Source organism: Piliocolobus tephrosceles, chromosome 9 (assembly GCF_002776525.5).
Source record: "Piliocolobus tephrosceles isolate RC106 chromosome 9, ASM277652v3, whole genome shotgun sequence".
In the NCBI taxonomy this organism is placed as follows: domain Eukaryota; kingdom Metazoa; phylum Chordata; class Mammalia; order Primates; family Cercopithecidae; genus Piliocolobus; species Piliocolobus tephrosceles.
The window spans coordinates 65,261,017-65,282,929 of record NC_045442.1 but is presented as its reverse complement, the minus strand read 5'-3'; the positions used below and the strand labels follow the sequence as shown (position 1 = coordinate 65,282,929).

Sequence of the window (21,913 nt, the reverse complement as noted above, 5' to 3'; positions counted from 1 at the left end):
CTTTTTTTTTTTTTTTTTTTTTTTTTTTTAATACGGAGTCTCACTCTGTTACCCAGGCTGCAGTGCAGTGGTGCAGTCTCGGCTCACTGCAACCTCTGCCTCCCAGGTTCAAGCGATTCTCCTGCCTCAGCCTCCTGAGTAGCTAGGATGACAGGTGCCCACAATCACGCCCGGCTAACTTTTGTATTTTTAGTAGAGACAGGGTTTCATCATGTTGGCCAGGCTGGTCTCGAACTCCTGACCTCAGGTGATCCACCCACCTCGGTCTCCCAAAGTGCTGGAATTACAGGTGTGAGCCACTGCGCCCAGTCAAAAGTACTTTTTATGGAAAAGATGATGTGGCATTGTAGAAAAATTTATACTTAAAAATGAGTGAGAGGGTGAGAGGCGGGTAGGGCAATACCTTTTTTTTTTTTTTTAAATAAAATAAAAGTAAAAATTAGGCTGGGTATGATAGCTTACGCCTGAAGTCCCAGCACTTTGGGAGACTGAGGTGGGAGGATCACTTGAGCCCAGGAGTTCAATACCAGGCTGGGCAACATAGATAGACTCCCATCTCTGCCAAAAAAAAAAAAAGATTTTAAAAATTAGCTGGATGTGGTAGCACGCACCTGTAGTCCCAGCTGCTTAAGAGGCTGAGACAGGAGGATTGCTTGAGCCTGGGAGGTCACAGTGAGCCAAGATTGCACGACTGCACCCCAGCCTGGGTGACAGAGCAGACTGTCTCAGAAGAAAAAATTTACAAAATTAAAAATAAATAAAAATAACTGAGAAAATCAGAATACCACTTTGTGTGAATAAAAGTTTCAATTATATAAACAGACATGGGGGGGAAAACGGAAGGAAATACACAGAAATAACTGGTGGTAGAATCTTTGTTTTTTTTTTTCTCATTTTTTTTTCTAAATTGCTATAATAAACAGTATTCCTCTAAAAACATAAACATTAAACACTTTAATATAGAAAACAGTAAATATTCTCCCATTGGATTTTCTTTCTTTTCTTTGTAACTATATATTATTCTATCATAATCTTTCCTGTAATTCCTGAGTATAGCTTACAATGTCTAGTCTGGGAGAGCTGCTTGTCCAAAATGAGTTAGCTCTGCCATTGCCTGGAGGGTGGGATAAGGCAGGGAAAATGACCTTTCAATGTCTGCCCCTTACTGGCTGTGTGATCTTGGCCAACTTAAACTCCCTGTGCCTCAATTTTCTCATCAGTAGGATGGAGCAGTAATACAGCTAATAATGAGATACAAATGTTAGGTTCTCAGAGTAGTACCTAGCACATAGTCAGAGCTCTTCATTGCTAGTTTCTCTCATGAGAAGGAGGACGACAATGGCCTATGATCTCTGATAGTGAACATCTTATAAATTTAAGTTCAAATTCCCATTCTACCATTTAGTATCTCTAGGATTCTCAGTTTATGGACTTTCTTTCTTTTCTTTTCTTTTCTTTTTTCTTTCTTTTTGTTTTTTTTTATTTTGAGATAGAGTCTGGCTCTGTTGCCCAGGCTGGAGTGCTGTGGCACATTTCAGCTCACTGCAACCTCCGCCACCTGGGTTCAAGCTATTCTCCTGCCTCAGGCTCCCGAGTAGCTGGGATTACAGGCGCGTGTCACCATGCCCAGCTAGTTTTTTGCATTTTTAGTAGAGACGGAGTTAGCCAGGATGGTCTCGATCTCCTGACTTCGTGATCCTCTCGCCTCTGCCTCCCAAAGTGCTGGGATTACAGGCGTGAGCCTCCGCGCCTGGCCTGGTTTTCCTCTTCTTTCCTTTTGATTCTTTCCTGAGGTAGCATTAGTCTGGCATCTAATTGCTATTTATACGTCTCTTCCTGTAGGCGAAATAAAAATCCAGCATCTTCTCCAGCAGAGGGCGGTGTCTTCACACCTTATGCTGTCTAGACCAGCTCTGTCCAATAGAAACATAAAGCAAACCACAGAGTTTTAAATGTTCTAGCGGCCATATTTTTAAACGTAAAAAGTAACAGGTGAAATTAATTGTAATACATTTTATTTAACCTAAAAATATATTCAAATATTGTCCTTTAACATATCATCAATATAAAAGTTATTAATGGGATATTTTGCATTCTTTTCTTCTTACTAAGGCTTCCAAATCGTGTATATTTTGCATTCACAGCATGTCCCAATTTGGCCTCGCCACATTTCAAGTGTTCGGTAGCCACAAGCGACTTGTGGCTACCATATTGGACAGAGGAGGCCTAGGCAGTCCTGCAAGCCACTGACACACTGAATATCAAGCTGAGAAAATTGCTTACATAGGAAGCTAAACAGAAAAATAATGCTTAATGAGAAAGCATCCAGGTGAAAGACCACATCTTTTCACCAGCATGACAAATACAACTGTAGCAAATTAGTAAAAAATATTTCTAGAATACAAAATTCCCCCAGAGTTCAGAATCTCAGCTAATTAAAAATCATAACGAAGGCTTTCTTCTTGGGGATGATGAAAATGTTCTAAAAGCAATTATGGTGATGGCTGCATGACTCTGAACATACTAAACAATATTGAATTGAACACTTTTTTTTTTTTTTTTTTTGAGACAGTCTTACTCCGTCATCCAGACTGGAGTGCAGTGGTGCGATCTCAGCTAACTGCAACCTCTGCCTCCCAGGTTCAAGTGATTCTCCTGCCTCAGCCTCCCAAGTAGCTGGAATTACAGGTGCACACCACCACGCCCAGTTAATTTTTGTATTTTTAGTAGAGACAAGTTCTCGCCATGTTGGCCAGACTGGTCTCAAACTCCTGACCTCAAGTGATCCATTTGCCTTGGCCTCCCAAAGTGCTGGAATTACAAGCATCAGCCACCACACCTGGCCTAATCATTGAATTAAACACTTTTAATGGGTGAATTGTATGGTATGTGAACACCATCTCAACAAAGCTATTTTAAAATTTTATAAATAAATCAAAAGTAGAAGGACTCCCACTCCAAAAGTCTATCTAATTTGGGGCCGATTATGTTAAATGTACTTTAAAATAAAGAACAAATTACACACACTAAATTATTGCCATAGCTATTCAAGGGCGTTGGCAGGATGTGAAAATTTACAGTTCCAGCCCCTGTGGTTGTGAGAGTATCTTGACTCTATCTTGCTTGAGATAAATGTCTTGTGATTACAGTGGGCATGCTCATGGACAGAAATGTTATCTTCCTAAAAGGCCCACTGATGGGATTTGTTGGTTAATTGTGAGGTGGATTCCAAGGGAAAGAATGGTTTTTATTTGAATCCTATCCCTCACTGCCCACCTCCCCCACCACCCTGAATCCTCATACTTTCTATGAGTAAATGTTACCAAAGCAAACAACTTTCTCCAATAGTCCATACCTTTTTATATTATGGCACTGACTTTTCCCCCAACATAATCACAATGTACTAACTTTTTTTTTGTTTTTTGAGACGGAGTCTCAGTCTGTCACCCAGGCTGGAGTGCAGTGGGATGATCTTGGCTCACTGCAACCTCCACCTCCCAGATTCATGTAGTTCTCCTGCCTCAGCCTCTCGAGTAGCTGGGATTACAGGTGCATGCCACCATGTCCGGCTAATTTTTGTATTTTTAGTAGAGACGGGGGTTTCACCATGTTGGCCAGGCTGGTCTTTAACTCCTGACCTCAAGTAATCCACCTTCCTCGTTCTCCCAAAGTGCTAAGACTATAGACGTGAGCCACTGCACCAGGCCTAATTTCCTATTCTTAATGGAAACTTACTGCAGGCATGTTAGAGAAACTTAAGCAGCAACTACCATGAAGGGGAAAAGAAGACCATTTGATTCATTCAGAATGGTAGCATTATCTAAGCCGGAGTGACTTCCTCCTGGTCTACCAATTCCACAGGACGGATAAGCGTCCCCAACTCTTGCACGGTTTGACAAGCTATAAAAAGCTCCTAAGTTTACTTTCAATTTCTCCCTCAGTTCAGTGGGAAACATTACAGCAAGGGCTACAGTCAAAGGATTTTCTGTTTGTTTGTTTGTTTGTTTAAATAAAGAAAACCTCAAATCCATGAGCTGCAATAGAAAGTTAATTCTGACCTTGAAATTAGATGACCAGTTCAGTCGTTAATTAGTTGTAATGGGTCTTGCGCATGACTCACAAATTTTTTGCAAGAGCAAATGAGATGAGAAATGTCAGATCCAGTTTTCTCCTCTATAATTAATGCTAATTCCTTCTCATAGGGAATGTGTTGATAATTACCAGAGAATGGATGTGAAATCACTTTACAAACAGCAGCACAAGGAGTGGATCAGTATCATTCCTGTGCGTTAGGAGACAGTATACAGTGGACACATGGGGGGCCTGGCCCCCTTGGTTGCACCTGTTCACGGGTATTCCATTTTTTTTTTCTTTATGGGTATATTGAAAAAGAGAGGCAATAAGAGTATAGGATTCACAGGCCTCATCAAATCCCCTGGAGATAGATTAGTCATCTGTGCTGTCCAGTGTTACCCACACATCCCCAAATTTCCATTTCTTTGTGCTTGGTAGACACAGTCTTACCCCACATCTTTACTTGGGTTTGACTAATAGTAAAAATATACCACTATCAAATTCATATGTTGAAGTTCTAACCCACAGAATCCCACAATGTGAAATTGTTCAGAAATAGGGTCACTGCAGATATAGTTAGTTAAGATGAGGCCATTAGGGTGGCTTTGATCCAATGTCTGGTAACCTTCTAAGAAGACGGTATTAAGACACGGATGCATGGAGGAAAGACCATGTGCAGACAAGGGAGAAGGTGCCATCTATAAGCCAAGGAGAAAGTCCTCAGAATGTGACCGACCCTGCCAGCACCTTGATCTTGGACTCCCATTTTCAGAACTGTGAGGAAATAAACTTCTGTTGTTTAAGCCACTCAGTCCGTGGTACTTTGTTATGGCAACCTGAGCAAACCATTATAGTAACCTGAAATGGTTTTGAATATGCTTAGTAAAAGCAAGCCAAAAGCCTAGTTGATTTGATCAACCAAACCAAGGGGCTAGATAAACACTTTTTACAAGACAGGAAGAATGTTGTCGAATAATATCTGGCATTGCGTGGAGGTATGAGGAAATGGTGTCACGACTCTTCACATCACAGCCTGTGCTGCAGTCACTCACACGTGCAGCCAGTCGGGGACATCTATTTCCCTGCACGCTCAGATGTGGGTACAGGCCCTTGAGCCCGATACCAAGAGCCTTTTTTCGGAAACACCCTAGTTTGTCAGTTTCTCCCTTATCTCTTTCTATGGTTTCCTTTTCTAACAAAGAGCTAAACCTATGAGGTCATGGCATAAATGCTAGTATTCTATACAATTTCATGATGAATTATTTTCTTTCTTTCTTTCCCTTTCTTTCTTTCCTTTCTCTCTCTTTCTCTCTTCCTCTCTTTCTTTTTTTCTGACAGAGTCTTGCACTGTCACCCGGGCTGGAGTACAGTGGTGTGATCTCAGCTCACTGCAACCTCTGCCTCCCAGGTTCAAGCAATTGAGCCTCAGCCTCCTAAGTAGCTGGGATGACAGGTGCGTGCCACCACACCAGGCTAATTTTTTTGTAATTTTAGTAGAGATGGGGTTTCACTATGTTGGCCAGGCTGGTTTCGAACTCCTGACCTCATGATCCGCCTGCCTTGGCCTCCCAAAGTGCTGGGATTACAGGTGTGAGCCACCACGCCCGGTCTTCTTCATTTCTTTCTAATAAATACTGTCCAAGGAAAGTTTTTGTTTTCATTCTAGTTTTCCTTAATGAATCTTAGTGGGAAATTCATGTTTCTGGGAAATTTTGAAAACATAAAGACTTATGTATCTGTGGTTAGGGTATGCTCAGCACCATCTGGCCACTCAAGACTGTACTAAAGTATGGGCCTTATTACTCTCGATTTTGTCAGACCACATGGTTATTTGGGAATTATTTCATCAAGCTGAAGATATTCCCCCAAAAGATCCCAGGGAAGCCTGTTCCCTAAAACTGACAACGTTTTATATTTTAAAAATACATAGATTAATAAAGTTCGAGAAACATTACTTCCTCTTTTTTCAGTATTAGCATAACTAGAAGAAAATTATTTTATAAATTTCTAGCATAAAATGAATGTCTCTGTGATCATCTGTAAGATTTCATCTCCACCGGAAGCAAGATCATGACAACCAAAAGTCGTTTTGACGAAACAAATCTAGAAAATGTGTGTCATTGTGACTCAACATTTCCCTTACCAATGTTTTTCGACTATAAGCTCAGCCATCTCTCTATCGAGCCATGATCTCTGTCTTATTTAGACATGATTCCTTATTTATCAAAGAAGAACAAATTGTATTTTTCTTACAAACCTATCATTTTCATTGTCTCAGTCATTAGAGGTTTTAAGTTGTTTCAGAGTCTGACTAAACAACACTAAATGATAGATAAACGTAGGAAGATATTTCCGAATATGATGTTTCTCTGAGCAACAATATAAATACCAAATTATTTGGCCTTCTCTTTAAAATCTGAGAGGGTTTACATTAACTATGTCTAACCATAATTGAGTTTTCAGTAAGAACCAAGTTTATCTTTAAAAAAAAAAAAAAAGAAGAAAAAAAAAGACACACAGTCAGATTCACCCCAATTGGAATATAACATATCCCAGTATTAAAATAACGATGACACCATCACAGCGCACTAGAACTTGGGGCTGATGTAGACACTGAGGGGCAGGCAGAAACCCCCAAAACTCAAAGGTGCCATCTCCTCCATGCAACACGCACAGGAGTCATTTTCTGGATTCCTTGAGCTTTTTAAAATGTATAAACCTCACATTTTCATCCCCAAATAGCACATTTCAATCATTGTAAGAGTTTACAAGAATGCACAGGCCACTGAGTTTAATTTTTCTTGGTACCAAACTTAACTGAACTCATATTAAAGGGTTCGGCGACCCCAAATCCTTCTTCTTTGCCTCCTTTCCCACAATATTTTTATACATTCTATGCCTTAAAATGAATATAATGACTTGTATGGACTATGGGGCTTACAGAGAAGATGGCTGGGGAACAAGACTCCTGAGTCTTACCTTGAACTGAGGATTCCAGAACCAGGATGAGGGCAAGAGCCAGGACAAGCGGACTGCATTTGAGTAGCTTCTGCATCATGACCAACTCACTCCAGCTCTCTCGGCTGCACGCCAACTTCTTGATTAGGAAATGTAGCAGGGTGCTCTCTGTCCCTTTTAGAAAAGGTTCCAAAACCTCAAACCCTGCCCAGAACACACGTCACAATTTCCTGAACAAATAGAAAGAGATCCACATCAAAACCCAGAAAGAAAGTTGGCGGGGGGGAACACAGTAAAATAACTATTCATACCCATTATGAAACTGTACTGGACTCCCCCCAGGCCTGCTTTTTCAAAAGTTTTGTTGTTTGCCACTTGCCTGCCAGAAATTTTTTTCCCCTACTGAAACAGTAGATTCAGCATTCGGGACAGTTTGTTTTTCCTTTCCTTAGGTATTTTTAGTAGAGACAGGGTTTCACCTCAGGTAACAATCTAAACACGAGATTGCTAATATTAAGAATCTGCTGCATTTTTGATGAGATAAGGGAGCTAGGTGCTGCCTTTTCATCACCGAGCACTTTCAACATAAAACATTCTCTTCATTTTCTTTTTCACCGGGGAGTAGCATATCTCACTGAGCCAAGCTCGTGAGGTGAAACTTCAAAGCTGAGCTCTAACCTTCAAGAATGAGTTGTCGGATTTCAGATGAACAGTTTCTTCTTAAACTCAGTTTCTTGCATTGGATCATCAGCTCTCTATCTCAAGAACATACGATTTTCAGTTACAAAGACCATAGTAAAACAGAAAAATTCTTTTGCATTCCTCTCTCCTTCACACTGAGCATTTCTTATGATTGGATTCCATTTCTACTTTTATCTGTTCTCCTAGTCAAAATTTTCAAGTTGAGTTTTGGGTCCTCTGGCCTTGAATAAGCCAGAAATCAGGAATGAGGGAGAGATTGTTCTCACAGCGAGCTGCTGGACCTCAGCAAACAACACAAACCTCTGCCTCATGTAGATAAAGGAACAGCTTTTTCCCTGGGCATCATGCAGATTTCTGGAGGACTAAGGCTCTATATTAAAGTTATACAATAAAGGTCGGGTGCTGTGGTCCACGCCTGTAATCCCAGCACTTTGGGAGGCCGAGGCAGGCGCATCACGAGGTGAGGAGATCAAGACCATCCTGGCTAACACGGTGAAACCCTGTCTCTACTAAAAATACAAAAACTTAGCCGGGCGCAGTGGCGGGTGCCTGTAGTCCCAGCTACTTGGGAGGCAGGGGTAGGAGAATCACTTGAACCTGGGAGGCAGAGGTTGCAGTGAGCCGAGATCGTGCCGTTGCACTCCAGCCTGGGCGACAGAAAGAGATTCCATTTCAAAAAAATAAAAATAATATAATAAAATAAAGTTATACAATAAATACAAGCCTATCATACATCCTTGCCCTTGTGGCGTATAAATTTTGCTTACTTCCTTTCAAGATTCGAACACTCTCCATTTCAACATGTCTATCCCGACCGCTACCCCAGACGGCTTAATGCACATGCCCCACTCTCTATTCTCATCCTCGCCCTTGCCTGGCCTTTGATAGGAGGGAGGAGTTTCCCTTCCCTTGTTTTAGGCTTCCTGCTGATTCCTTTACCATTTCCTGCTAAGGACAGAGTCTCACAGACTAATAGCCGTGGTGCAAGAACACAAAGAGTGCACATTTTGGCTCTCTTCAGAAACCCCTCAAATCAGCCAGAAGTGTGTCCTCCAACCCAGGGGCATCTCCAAGCACAGTAACCAACCCCAAAATGCACTGTCCCGGAAAGCTTTCCACTGAGGAACGTTGGTTTCAGTTTGAAATATCAGCTATCATCTTTGGTCCTTTTTAATCTAACTCCCAATTGAAAACCCTGGCACCAAAACAATAGTTCCTATCAATAACTTTGATGAGTTTCCTACAAATCCCCAGAGCTGATTAGGGCTTGTGCTTTAAAATGGTAATTTTAGGGACTTTTTCCATTTGGGAACTTTGTGGTTTTATTTTTTTTTTTTCTTTGTTTCTTTCTTTTTCTGGGTCATGGTGGTGGTGGTGTTTGTTTTTTATTTTTTTCCCTCTCTCTCTCTCTGTCGCCTAGGCTGGGCCTCCACCTCCTGGGTTCAAGCAAGTGGGTTTGGCTAATTTTCTTTCTTTCTTTCTTTCTTTCTTTCTTTCTTTTTTTTTTTTTTTTGTAGCGATGGGGTTTTTTTCAGATTGGCCAAGCTGACCTCGAACTCCTGACCTCAAGTGATCCACCTGTCTCAGCCTCCCAAAGTGCTGGGATTATAGACGTGAGCCACAATGCCCAGCTCATGGTGACTTTTAAAGCACAGGTGCAGTATTCATAAGCATTTGCTCTTCATAAGCATTCAGCATAGCGTACCACTACGCTGATAATCAAGTTTCTTTTTCCAAGAAGTCCTTCAATTTCATTTCCCTAGCCCTGCTTCAAGCTGTAGGGGAGCAGGACACATACTGCAGCAGTTGGAAGTCCTGGGTCCAAGCCCATGTCCGTCACCAGCTGAGCCACGCTGGGCCACTCACTCTTTATGCGTCCCTTGTTCCAGTTGTAATGATGGTGTGGGAAGCCAACGAGAGGATGTCCTCAGGAGCACATGGCATACGCGGTGAGGGAAGCGTTGGCAACAGTCCTCAGGGCTGGGCACGATCTTACCCAAAGATTCCACTATTAACCCAATAGGACCCACATCTTTCCCTAAAATTCAATCTACGATATCCATGTTTTCCACAATTTTAAAAGACAAACCCTACACCAGACTTAATCCTTCTTTTACCAGGCAACCTGAAATGCACCTACTTTACTTCACACACAGTTGATTTGGCCATAAAATGAGTATTCTTATTCCTTCACAGTCACCTGGAACATGACAGAACTCAATTCCTCTTATTTAATAAAGTAACAGGTCGCCGGTAGGGCGGGGTGGCTCACACGAGCACTTTGGGAGGCCAAGGCAGGCGGATCACCTAAGGTCAGGAGTTTGAGACTAGCCTGGACAACATGGTGAAACCCTGTCTCTACTAAAAATACAAAAACATTATTTGGACATGGTGGCAGGCACCTCTAATACCAGGTACTCAGGAGGCTGAGGCAAGAGAATCGCTTGAAACTGGGCGGCAGAGTTTGCAGTAAGCAGAGATCGTGCCACTGCACTCCAGCCTGGGCAACAGAGCAAGACTCCATCTCAAAAAAAGAAAAAAAAAAAAAAGATAAATTGAGGTTATGAGAAGAGATACTGAAGGCAGCATGAAACTGCACAGAGGGGCAGCTCCAAGGCTTATTTCTTTTTTAAAGCTCCAGGTTAAAGATTCCACCACTAGCAGCCTCTAGACCTTTTGCTGGGCTCTTCATTGAGAGGGTCTTGACTCTGAACTGGGCAGTGCACCAAAAACAAACAAACAAAAACCAGTAAATAGGTACTGCACCAAATCTGTATGTTTCACACAAGGATGGCCGTTGCGTGAATTTTTGATTTCTAGAACTAGAAGGGACCTTGGAAATCATCGAATTCCCTCACTCAGGTGAGAAAAATGCCAAGTCCGGAAAGGTTAAACGATTTGCCCCTGCTCACACTGTAAGCAAGTGGCAAACCAGGGTTAGAACTCAAGCTTCCTAATCCGTGCCCCCGATAGATGAGGAATGAAAGGGAAACAAGATTAAGATTTGTAAATAATCAGAAGTCCTTTTTGTTATTTTCTTGTAGAGGTACATGCTAAACATTGCTGTTTAGCATGATAAAATGACTAGAATTTGCTTCTAAATAATCCGGTGTGAGGGGGGATGGGAAGGGTATAGTGGGGGTTTGATAACTGCTGAAGTTGAGCAATGAGTAAACGAAGGTTCATTCTACTATCCTCCCTGCTTTAATATATCTTTGAGAATTTTCATAATAAGCCAGCACAGTTGCCCACATTCGTAATCCCAGCACTTTGGGAGGCCAAGGTTTGCGGATCACTTGAGCTCAGGAGTTTGAAATCAGCCTGGGCAACACGGCAAGACCCCAACTCTATGAAAAATACCTAAATCAGCTGGGCATGGTGGCTTATGCTTGTAGTCCCAGTTACTTGGGAGGCTGAGTTGGGAGGCTAGCTTGAGACAGAGAGGTGGAGGTCGCAGTGAGTCAGATCATGCCACTGTACTGTAGCCTGAGTGACAAAGCCAGACCTCTCTCAAAAAAATTTGTTTTCCATAAAACTTCTAAAAAATTATCATTTAAAAAAGATATCTTCATTTTATTTAGAGTCCATATAAATGAGAAAACATCTGATTTTTAAAAAGATGTTGCAGAAAAAAAGGCATATTTTTTAAAAAGTGACTCATTTTTTCATGGATCTCAGGCAACTTTGAGTTTCCTATTATTTTGATTCACTTCCATTCCTACCCTCAATCATTTAGGGGACAGGGAGACTGTGGCCAAGACAAAAAAAATTGTCGTTTTTTTTTTCTTAAGACAAAGTCTTGCTATGTTGCTCAGGCTGGAATCAAATGCCAAGGCTCAAGCAATTCTTCTGCCTCAGCCTCCCAGGTAGCTGGGACTACAGGCACACGCCACGCAGGAAATTATCTTGATGCTTCTTGTCCCAAGGGAGCAGCTCTCATTGTGTCCTTGGTCTCCTTACCGAGTAACAATGGAGGGGCGCCCTGGGAGAGGGCATAGGCTCAAGGGCGTCCCTGGCAGGACCATGTAGCTCCTTCTCCAGCTCCTCCCTTCTCATCACTTAGCCACACATCTATCAATGTTAGTTTCCCATGGCCTGGTGTGGTGGCTCACGTCTGTAATCCCAGCACTTTGGGAGGCTGAGGTGGACAGATGGCTTGAGGTCAGCAGTTCGAGACCAGCCTGGCCAACATGGTGAAACCCTTTCTCTACCAAAAATATAAAAAATTAGCCAGATGTGGTGGCATGCACCTGTAACCCCAGCTACTCAGGAGGCTGAGGCAAGAGAATCCCTTGAACCTGCCAGGCAGAAGTTGCAGTGAGCCGAGATTGTGCCACTGTACCCCAGCCTGGGTGACAGAGGGAGACTCTGTCTAAAAAAAAAAAAAAATTGTTTCCCAAGAGCAGGATTGCCCCCCTTCTTAAAAGTCTTCAGAGTCCTAGTCCAGAAATCTCCCTAGATACCTAAAAGTTGAGGAATTTGGGGTTATTGTATTGTTTTTGTTTTTTGTCTGTTTTGTTTTGGAGACAGAGTCTTGCTCTGTCACCTAGGTTGGAGCACAGTGGCCCTATCATGGCTCACTGCAACCTCCACCTTCTGGGTTCAAGCGATCCTTCTTCTTCAGCCTCTTGAGTAGCTGGGATTATGGTCATGTGCCACCACGCCCAGCTAATTTTTCTATTTTAAATAGAGACAGGGTTTTGCCACATTGGCCAGGCTGGTCTTGAATTCTTGGCCTCAAGTGATCTGCCTACCTCAGCCTCCCAAAGTGCTGGGATTACAGGCATGAGCCACCGTGCCCACCCTAAAACTGTACTTTAAAATTTTTTTTCTTTTTTTTTTGAGACAGAGTCTCAACTTTGTTATCAGGCTGGAATGCAGCGAAGCAATCATGGCTTACTGCAGCCTTGACCTCCTGGGCTCAAGTAATCCTCCCTCCTCAGCCTCCTGAGTAGCCGAGACTACAGGCATGCACCACCACACCCAGCTAATTTTTTAATGTTTTGTAGAGATGGGGGTCTCACTATGTTGCCCAGGCTGGTCTTGAACTTGGGCCGTGGCCTCTCAAAGTGCTGGGATTACAGGTGTAAGCCACTTTGTCCAGCCAAATATCCTATTTGTAAAAAAGAAAGGCATTAAAGGACTTCTCAAAATGCTACCCTGAGTCTAATAGGACACAAAATTTCAATTCCAAAACTATAGGGCTTACAAAAAACTATAGGATATTACAAATAGTGAAAACAAATCTCTCAGGATATTTCAGAAAGGGCACAGGAGTAGGCATGTGGGTTAAAGGGAGCAGGACGCTTTGAATAGGAATCAAGAAAAGAGGTCTTTATTTGACTTCTTCTTTTTTTGTGTGTGTCAGAGTCTCGCTCTGTCGCCCATGTTGGAGGGCAGTGGTGTGATCTCAGCTCACTGCAAGCTCCGCCTCCCGGGTTCACGCCATTCTCCTGCCTCAGCCTCCTGAGTAGCTGGGACTACAGGTGCCCACCACCATGCCTGGCGAATTTTTTGTATTTTTAGTAGAGACAGGGTTTCACCGTGTTAGCCAGGGGGGTCTAGATCTCCTGACCTCATGATCCACCCACCTTGGCCTCCCAAAGTCCTGGGATTACAGGTGTGAGCCACTGCACCCGGTCTGTTTGACTTCTTAAATCTTACCTTTCTCCCAAGACACACTATCTATTGATGATATTCTAAAATTATTTTTGTCTATCTTTAGTTAATTATCTTTTCTAATTAAAAACTTAGGGCTGGGCGCAGTGGCTCACACTTGTAATCCCAGCACTTTGGGAGGCCGAGGTGTGCAGATCACGAGGTCAGGAGTTCGAAACCAGGCTGAGCAACATGGTGAAACCCCATCTCTACTTAAAATACAAAAAAATAGCCAGGTGTGGTGGCAGGCACCTGAAGTCCCAGCTACTGAGGCAGGAGAATCGCTTAAACCTGGGAAGTGGAGGTTGCGGTGAGCCAAGATGGCACCACTGCACCCCAGCCTGGGTAACAGAACGAGACTCCGTCTCAGAAAAAAATATATATATATATTAATAGGCCAGGCACAGCAGCTGATGCCAAGGCAGGAGGACCACTTTAGGCCAGGAGTTCAAGTCTGCAGTGAGCCACGACTGTGACACTGCACTCCAGCCTGGACCACACAGTGAGACCCTGTCTCAAAAATAATTAACTAATTAATTAATGCTTACTATGGAAAAGTCAGCAGGTGAAGAATTGCAAGAGGGGACTTAAAAGAAAGGACAAGTCCGGGCTCAGTGGCTCACGCCTGTGATCCTGACACTTTGGAAGGCAGAGGTGGGCAGATCATGAGATCAGGAGTTCGTGACCAGCCTGGGCAACATGGTAAAACCCTGTCTCTACTAAAAATACAAAATTAGCTGAGTGTGGTGACGTGTGCCTGTAATTCCAGCTACTCAGGAGGCTGAGGCAGGAGAATCGCTTAAACCTAGGAGGCAGAGGTTGCAGTGAGCTGAGATTGTGCCATTGCACTCCAGCCTGGGCAACAGAGCAAGACTCCGTCCCAAAAAAAGATTTTTTAAAAAAGAAAGGACAAATCCTTTGTCACCTACCGTGCAGAGATGATGACTATCATGTCTTCCATCATGATGACTTTGAGTGTGCAACTCAAAGTAGCACACACCACTCCCTGGCACACTGGATCCCCCTCAGCTTCCTTCATTGCTCTTATTTTATAACCTATCCTGCAGCACTACATAGCCCCACCAGTGTCCCCAGAACTCACCTGGTTGTTCATTCCTGCCAATCCTATAACCCATCCATCCATTCTACCACCATAAGATGCTGAGCTCCCTCCAAATATAAGCAATCTATCCAAGTTCCCAAATTCAGTGACAGTATTTCCAACATCACCCCTACTTCCTTCTCTTCCAAATACACACCATTATACTCCATACCTGCGTTATACTTAAGGTTTTGGGTCACTAAGGAAGAAGGAAGTTCTTACCCCTTGATTTGTAATCACAGAACATCAACTGGATCGTCAACGGCCTCTTCGTTTCAGTTCCCAGAGGCTGACCGCATTTACCAATTAAGTTACTACACTTTAGTTGGTTCTTATCTTTTGCCAGACTCTAGGCTTTTTTTTTTTTTTTTTTTTTTTTGGCTTTGGTTAGAAATTTAAAATATAAACAGCATCACTTAGTGAAATGCTATTTAGAAGCTTCATTGAGATGGTAAAAAATTTTTCCCACGATGAATTTGAACTCTTTTTTTTTTTTTTTAAGACAGGGTCTGGCTCTGTCACCCAGGTTGGAGTGCAGTGACTGGATCATGGCTCACTGCAGCCTCAACCTCCTGGGCTCAAGCAATTCTCCTGTCTCAGCCTACCAAGTAGCTGGGATTACAGGCACTCGCCACCACACTGAGCTAATTTTTGTATTTTTTGTAGAGACAGGGTTTCACTGTGTTGTCCAGGCTGATCTCAAACTCCTGACCTCAAGTATCCATCTGCCTTGCCCTCCCAAAGTGCTGGGACTACAGGTGCCCGCCACCACGCCTGGCTACTTTTTGTATTTTTAGTAGAGACGGGGTTTCACTGTGTTAGTCAGGATGGTCTCGATCTCCTGACCTCGTGATCCATCCGCCTCGGCCTCCCAAAGTGCTGGGATTACAGGCGTGAGCTGCTGCGCCCAGCTGCTGCTCTAGAATGTAATCAGTTCAAATACCCATTGACCAAAAAATTAACAGTGGTGTTTTCTGGACAGTAGGATCACAAATGTTTCTTCTTCATCTTTTCCAGAAAACTCTAAATTTTCTAGAAAAACTTATGTATCATATTAATAATCAAGAAAAAAGGCTCAATAAAAATATTTTGGTTGTTTACAAAAGTTTTACTTTAGGCTGGGTGCGGTGACTTACACCTATAATCCCAGCACTTTGGGAGGCCAAGGCGGGTGGATCACCTGAGGTCAGGAGTTCAAGATCAGCCTGACCAACATGGTGAAACCCTGTCTCTACTGAAAACACACACACACACACACACAATTATCCAGGCATGGTGGTACAAGCCTGTAATCCCAGCTACTTGGGAGGCTGAGGCAGGAGAATCATTTGAACCCGGGAGGCGGACGTTGCAGTGAGCCTAGATCGTGCCACCGCACTCCAGCCTGGGCAACAGAGGAAGACTCCTTCTCAAAAAACAAAACAAGAGTTTAACTTTAAAAATCTGTTAATGGACGATATGCTTTAGATAACCTCCTTTGGAGTACAATGAGTCTAAAGAAATTGGGTCAAAGATTAGCACTCTGGACTGCCTGAAAACTCAAGACAATATAGTTAGGAATATTACAGGTTGAATGAGAGTAATACAGTAATCATGAAGTTTGAATGGCAAGAACGTTTGTGGGTTAAGTAGATAATCCAAGTGTCACCACAAACGATTATTTCCATGCCAGGTGCAGTGGCTTATGTCTGTAACCCAGCAGTTTGGGAGGTCGAGGTGGGAAGATTGCTTGAGTCCAGGAGTTTGAGACCAGCCTGAACAACATGGTGAAACATACCACCTTTACAAAAAAATACAAAAATTAGTCAGGCATGGTGGTATGTTCCTGTAGTCCCAGCTACACAGAAGGCTGAGGTGAGAGGACCATCTGAGCCAGGGAAGTCTAGGCTGCAGTGAGCCATGATCACGCCACTGCACTCCAGCCTGGGTGACAGAGTGAGAACTTGTCTCAAAAAACAGTATTTCTGGCCGGGCGTGGTGGCTCACGCCTGTAATCCCAGCACTTTAGGAGGCCAAGGGAGGCAGATCGCTTGAGCTCAGGAATTCAAGACTGGCCTGGGCATCATGGCAAGACCCTATCTCTAATCATAAATAAATAATAAAAATAGGCCGGGCATGGTGGCTCACGCCTGTAATCCTAGCACTTTGGGAGGCCAAGGCAGGTGGATCACCTGAGGTCGGGAGTTCAAGACCAGCCTGGCCGACGTGGTGAAACCCCATCTCTATTAAAATATACAAAAAATTAGCCAGGTGCAGTGGCGCACACCTGTAATTCCAGCTACTCAGGAGGCTGAGGCGGGAGAATCACTTGAACCTAGGAGGCAGAGGTTGCAGTGAGCCAAGATAGCGCCACTGCACCCCATCCTGGGCTATAGAGCGAGACTTCATCTCAAAAAAAAATAAAAATAAAAATAAATAAATAATGAAAATAGAAATAAAGTAGCCATATATGGTGGTGCGTGCTTATAGTCCCAGTTACTTGGGAGGCTGAGGTGGGAAGATCACTTGAGCCTGGGAGGTCGAGGCTGCAGTCAGCTGTGATTGTGCCACTGCACTCCAGCCTAGGCGACAGAGACTGTCTCAAAAAAAAAAAAAAAGAATAATTTTTTTTTCAGATTTTAGAGCATCCATGGTGGTAATAATAGTCTTAGCTTATGGAGGTGAAAGTGAGGTCCCTTTCACTTTTCTCAAGAACTTGGAAATAGGGATATGAGACCTCCTTCAAGAAAGCTCTGGAGGGAAGACGTGCAGATTCACTGGAACGTAACTGAATGGAGGGAGGGAAAGGTGAAGAGAAGAGACTCTGGTCTCAAAGTTAAGTCACCCTTCCCAAGGTGCATTCTACCTCAAAGACCAGCTTCTCCTTGAATAAGGTCAAAGGGCACTTCCCTAGGGAGAAGGGGGGAGTCTCTCCTTCTGGATGGGTGGGAATGGACGGGCAGGACAAATTTGCAAATTTTCTCTTTCACAGGACTCCCAACGTAGTTTTCAGATACAGACTAATTCATCTAGAAAAATATGGACCCGACCAGGCACGGCGGCACACACCTGTAATCCCAGCACTTTGGGAGGCCAAGGCAGGTGGATTGCTTGATGTCAGGAGTTCAAGACCAGCCTGACCAACATGGTGAAATCCTGTCTCTACTGAAAGTACAAAAATTAGCCGGGCATGGTGGCAGATGCCTGTAATCCCAGCATATATATATATGGCCCCAAGGTGCCCAGCATTTTGAAGTCTGCTCTTGCTCACATAGCTGCTGCCATGGTTAATAAGGCTCCCATTCGGTTAAAGGGTTAGGATAAAGGCCGGGACCCTAAAGACTCCATTGAGGGCCATCCTACCAATGCTGGCTTTTAAGCAAGGTCACTCCTCAAAGATTCCAGACAGAACCCAAAAACATGTTCTGCTTCCTGTCCTAATCTCTACCTCAACTACCTTAGTCTCAGCTGATACTCAATGAAGATATTCTCCCCAATATTCGCGTATTTTTTATGTTATGTTAATTGGCAAATAAAAATTGTATATATTTATTGTGTACAACATAATGTTCTGGAATACATTGTGAATCCCTAAATTGAACTAATTAGCATGCATTACTTCACATACTTAGTGTTTTCTGTGGTGAGAACACTTAAAATCTACTCTCAGTGATTCTCAAGAATAAAATACATTGGGCCGGGGGCAGTGGCTCACGCCTGTAATCCCAGCACTTTGGGAGGACAAGGCAGGTGGATCACTTGAGGTCAGAAGTTCGAGACCAGCCTGGCCAACATGGTGAAACCCCAGCTCTACTAAAAATACAAAAATTAGCTGGGTGTGGTGGTGCGCTCCTGTAATCCCAGCTACTCAGGAGGTTGAGGCAGAAGAATCACTTGAACCCCGGAGACGGAGGTTGCAGTGAGCTGAGATTGCGTCACTGCACTCCAGTCTAGGAGACAGAGTGAGATTCCATGTCAACAACAACAACCAAAAAGAATACAATACAGTGTTATTAAGTATAGTCAAGGCTGGGCATGGTGGTACATGTCTGTAGTCTCAGCTACTGGGGAGGCTGAGGTTAGAGGATCGATTGAGCCCAGGAGTTTGAGACTGCAGTGAGCTGTGATCGTGCCATTACACTCTAGCCACTGTCTAAAAAAAAAAAAAAAAAAAAAAAAAAAAAAAAAAAAATTAACTATAGCCACCATGTTGTACAATAGATCTTTTGAACTTATTCCTCTTAACTGAAATTTTGTCCAACATTTGCATTTGTATCTTAATAGAGGATAATAATCATTGAAAGACTGATGATCTTCTTCTTAGTATTTCATCCTCAAGTCAGGTTGAGATAAGGGGTGCGGTTAGTAGAGAGGGAGGAAAAGACCGTTGGGGCAAGCAAGAGCTTGCTCAATGTATCTCAGTTCAAAACCACAATCTTGGAATGTGGGGCTTGCGTTGGGATCCTCCTTGTTCTTTTTTTTTTTTTTGAGATGGAGTCTCACTCTGTCACCCAAGCTATAGTGCAGTGGCATGATCTCAGCTCACGGCAGCCTCTGCCGCCTGGGCTCAAGCAATCCTCCCATCTCAGTCTCCTGAGTAACTGAGACCACAGGCGAGTGCCACAACACCCAGCTGATTTTTTGTATTTTTGGTAGAGACAGGGTTTCTCCATGTTGCCCAGACTGGTCTTGAACTCCTGACCTCAAGTGATTTGCCTGCCTTGGCCTCCCAAAGTGCTGGGATTATAGGTGCGAGCCATGGCACATGGCCAGGGATCCTCCTTGTTCTGTGTGACTAGAAGACCCCCCATCTCAGAGGCCTGTCATCATAGTGTGATTAGGGGGAGTCTGTGCCCAGCCTGATTCGCCCACCCAAGCTCACTGCCAAGAGTCATCCTCTTGTTCCTTAGAACTGCACTGTCCTACGTGGTAGCTCCATGTGGCTGTTAAAAACTTGACATGCCGCTGGCCCAAACTGAGATATGCTGTATTTGCGAAATATACATTGGATTTGATATAGTAAGGAAACAAGCATGTAAAGTCTCATTAATAATTTTAATATTGATTATGCATTAAAAAATAATATTTTGGATATACTGGATTAAGACATATTATTAAAAAATTAATTTCACCTGTCTTCTTTTACTTTTTAAAATATAGCTACTAAAAACTTGAAATTATGTTTGTGGTTTGCATTATATTCTGTTGGACAGTGTTGGCTTAGAAAATGGTAACTTTTGTCATTCACTCTTTCTTCTTCTGCCACCAAGCTGATAGTAAGCCCAATCAGTGAATCTTTCATTTCAAATATTGTATTTTGAATTATAAATGTTCTATCTGGTTCTTTTTAAATATATGTTTTTTGACTGGGCATCGTGGCTCATGCCTGTAATCCCAGCACTTTGGGAAGCCGAGGTGGGTGGATCACTTGAGGTCAGGAGTTCAAGACCAGCCTCGCCAACATGGTGAAACCCCATCTCTACTAAAAATACAAAAATTAGCCAGGCATGATGGCACACACCTGTAATCCCAGCTACTCAAGGAGGCTGAGGCAGGAGAATTGCTTGAACCTGGGAGGCAGAGGTTGCAGTGAGCCGAGATCATGCCACTGCACTCCAGCCTAGATGACAGAGTGAGGTTCTCTCTCTCTATATATATATATATATAATATATGTATTCCAAAAAGAAAATGGTAACTTTTTTAAAATTAAGGAAATTTCTTTTTTTTTGAGATAGGATCTTGCTTTGTTACCCAGACTGGAATGCAGTGATGCCAATCATAGCTCATGCAGCCTTGAACTCCTGGACTCAAGTGATCCTCCAGCCTCAATCCTGGCCTCAAGCGGTCTTCCTACCTCAGCCTACTGAATAGTTGGGACTACAGGCACACATCACTACACCCAGCAAATTTTTCTTTTTTTCGCAAAGACAAGGTCTCGCCATGTTGCCCAGGCTGGTCTTAAACTCCTAAGCTCAAGTGATCCTCCTGCCTCAGCCTCCCAAAGCGCTGGGATTACAGGTGTGAGCCACCACACCCAGCCAAAATTAAAGAAAATCTTGGTTAGAAAGAAGAGAGATTCATGACCTGAAAGTGTATCTGCACCAAAAAGTATCCCATAAATAGACAGTCCTCAATGAAAAACACTCAGACATCATTTGGAAGAACCCATGTAACCCAAAGATAAAGCACCACTCGTGGGCTTCACTACGATATTCCAGGTACCACGCTGAGGACTTTATGTGTATTAATTCATGTGATCACCATAACTGCCCTGGGAAATAGGCATCTTTTTTATACCTACAATACAAATGAGAAAATTGAGACACAGAAAGGTTCGAATACAGGGATTTGACTTCTGGCAATCTGACTTCAGATCCTGACTCTTACTTGTTCCGACATTCCTGTGAGTGCTCCTTTGTTGGATGTAGCTTTCTAGGAGGATTTTCTTTATCAGTCCAGTTTCCCCAGCAAGCCCATCCCACCTCTGCCCTGGCACTTAAAAAACAAACACTCCTGTCTATCGTGAGCAGGGAAAGCCCTTCCTGAAATCACAGGCCCTAAATCCCAGAGTTTGGGCAGAACCCTGTGTCTGCCAACGTGATGCTCTCAAATCCCTCCTTTTAGCAACTTAGTAGATTATGAGAACATGACTTTGTATTTCTGGCCCCAGCAGCCTAAAGGCTAGAACACTCTGCCGGATTTTATTCTTTCCTAAGTTGTCAAAGACCGTTTTTTTCACAATTTGCATAATACTTTCCAAACCTTCCCAACAGACAGACGGTTGGTTGCTTGCAAATGTTCTGAACCTCAGCTAAGGAACTACTGCCGGGGAGCAGCTGAGAGGGTCCCCCACCCCCACCCACCACCCCAACCCTCACCCACCACCCCATCCCCACCCGCCATCCCAGCACAGCAACTGAGAGGGTCCCCCCACCCCCCACTCACCCCCCCAACCCTCCACCCACCACCCCACCCCCCACCTCCCACCCAGCACAGCAGTTGAGAGGGTCCCCCCAACTCCCCACCCCTGCCACCACCCCAGCATAGTTCTAGTTCCCACAAAGTGAAGATGGTTAAATGGTGGCAAAAGGAAAACTTGTGCCTCTTTTTTTTTTTTTTTTGAGACAGGGTCTCACTCTATTGCCTAGGCTGGAATGCAGTGGCATGATCACAGCTCACTGCAGCCTCAATCTCCCAGGCCCAAGTGATCCTCCACCTCAGCCTCCCAAGTAACTGGGACTATAGGTGCGCATCATCACACCCAGCTTATTTATTTATTTATTTATTTATTTATTTATTTATTTATTTTAGAGACAGGGTCCCACTATGCTGCCCAGGCTGATCTTGAACACCTGAGTTCAAGTGATCCACCCTCCTCCGTCTCCCAAAGTGCTGGGATTACACGTGTCAGCACCCCGCCCAGCCTCACTTCATCTTTC

At 43.5% G+C, this 21,913-nt stretch overlaps 2 protein-coding genes across 5 annotated transcripts in view; both read right to left on the bottom strand.

Moving 5' to 3' along the window:
• Positions 1-7,215, bottom strand: part of SRGN (serglycin) — a 17,632-nt gene extending 10,417 nt beyond the window's left edge. Inside the window, exon 1 of one of the 2 annotated variants that reach the window (XM_023205053.3) lies at positions 7,054-7,215. In XM_023205053.3, the coding sequence (XP_023060821.1) occupies positions 7,054-7,132 (79 nt within the window). In that variant the 5' untranslated portion in view covers positions 7,133-7,215. The remainder of the gene's footprint in view (positions 1-7,053) is intronic. The other variant, XM_023205054.2, reaches the window with a different exon arrangement.
• LOC111537915 overlaps positions 7,123-21,913 on the bottom strand; it is a 31,933-nt gene continuing 17,142 nt past the window's right edge. Inside the window, exons 4-5 of one of the 3 annotated variants that reach the window (XM_026455323.1) lie at positions 8,332-8,381; positions 7,128-7,262 (exon numbers count right to left, since the gene is read on the bottom strand). In XM_026455323.1, the coding sequence (XP_026311108.1) occupies positions 7,253-7,262; positions 8,332-8,381 (60 nt within the window). In that variant the 3' untranslated portion in view covers positions 7,128-7,252. Of the gene's footprint in view, positions 7,263-7,710; positions 7,788-8,331; positions 8,382-21,913 lie in introns of all 3 variants that reach the window. The other 2 variants (XM_023205051.2, XM_023205052.2) reach the window with 2 other exon arrangements.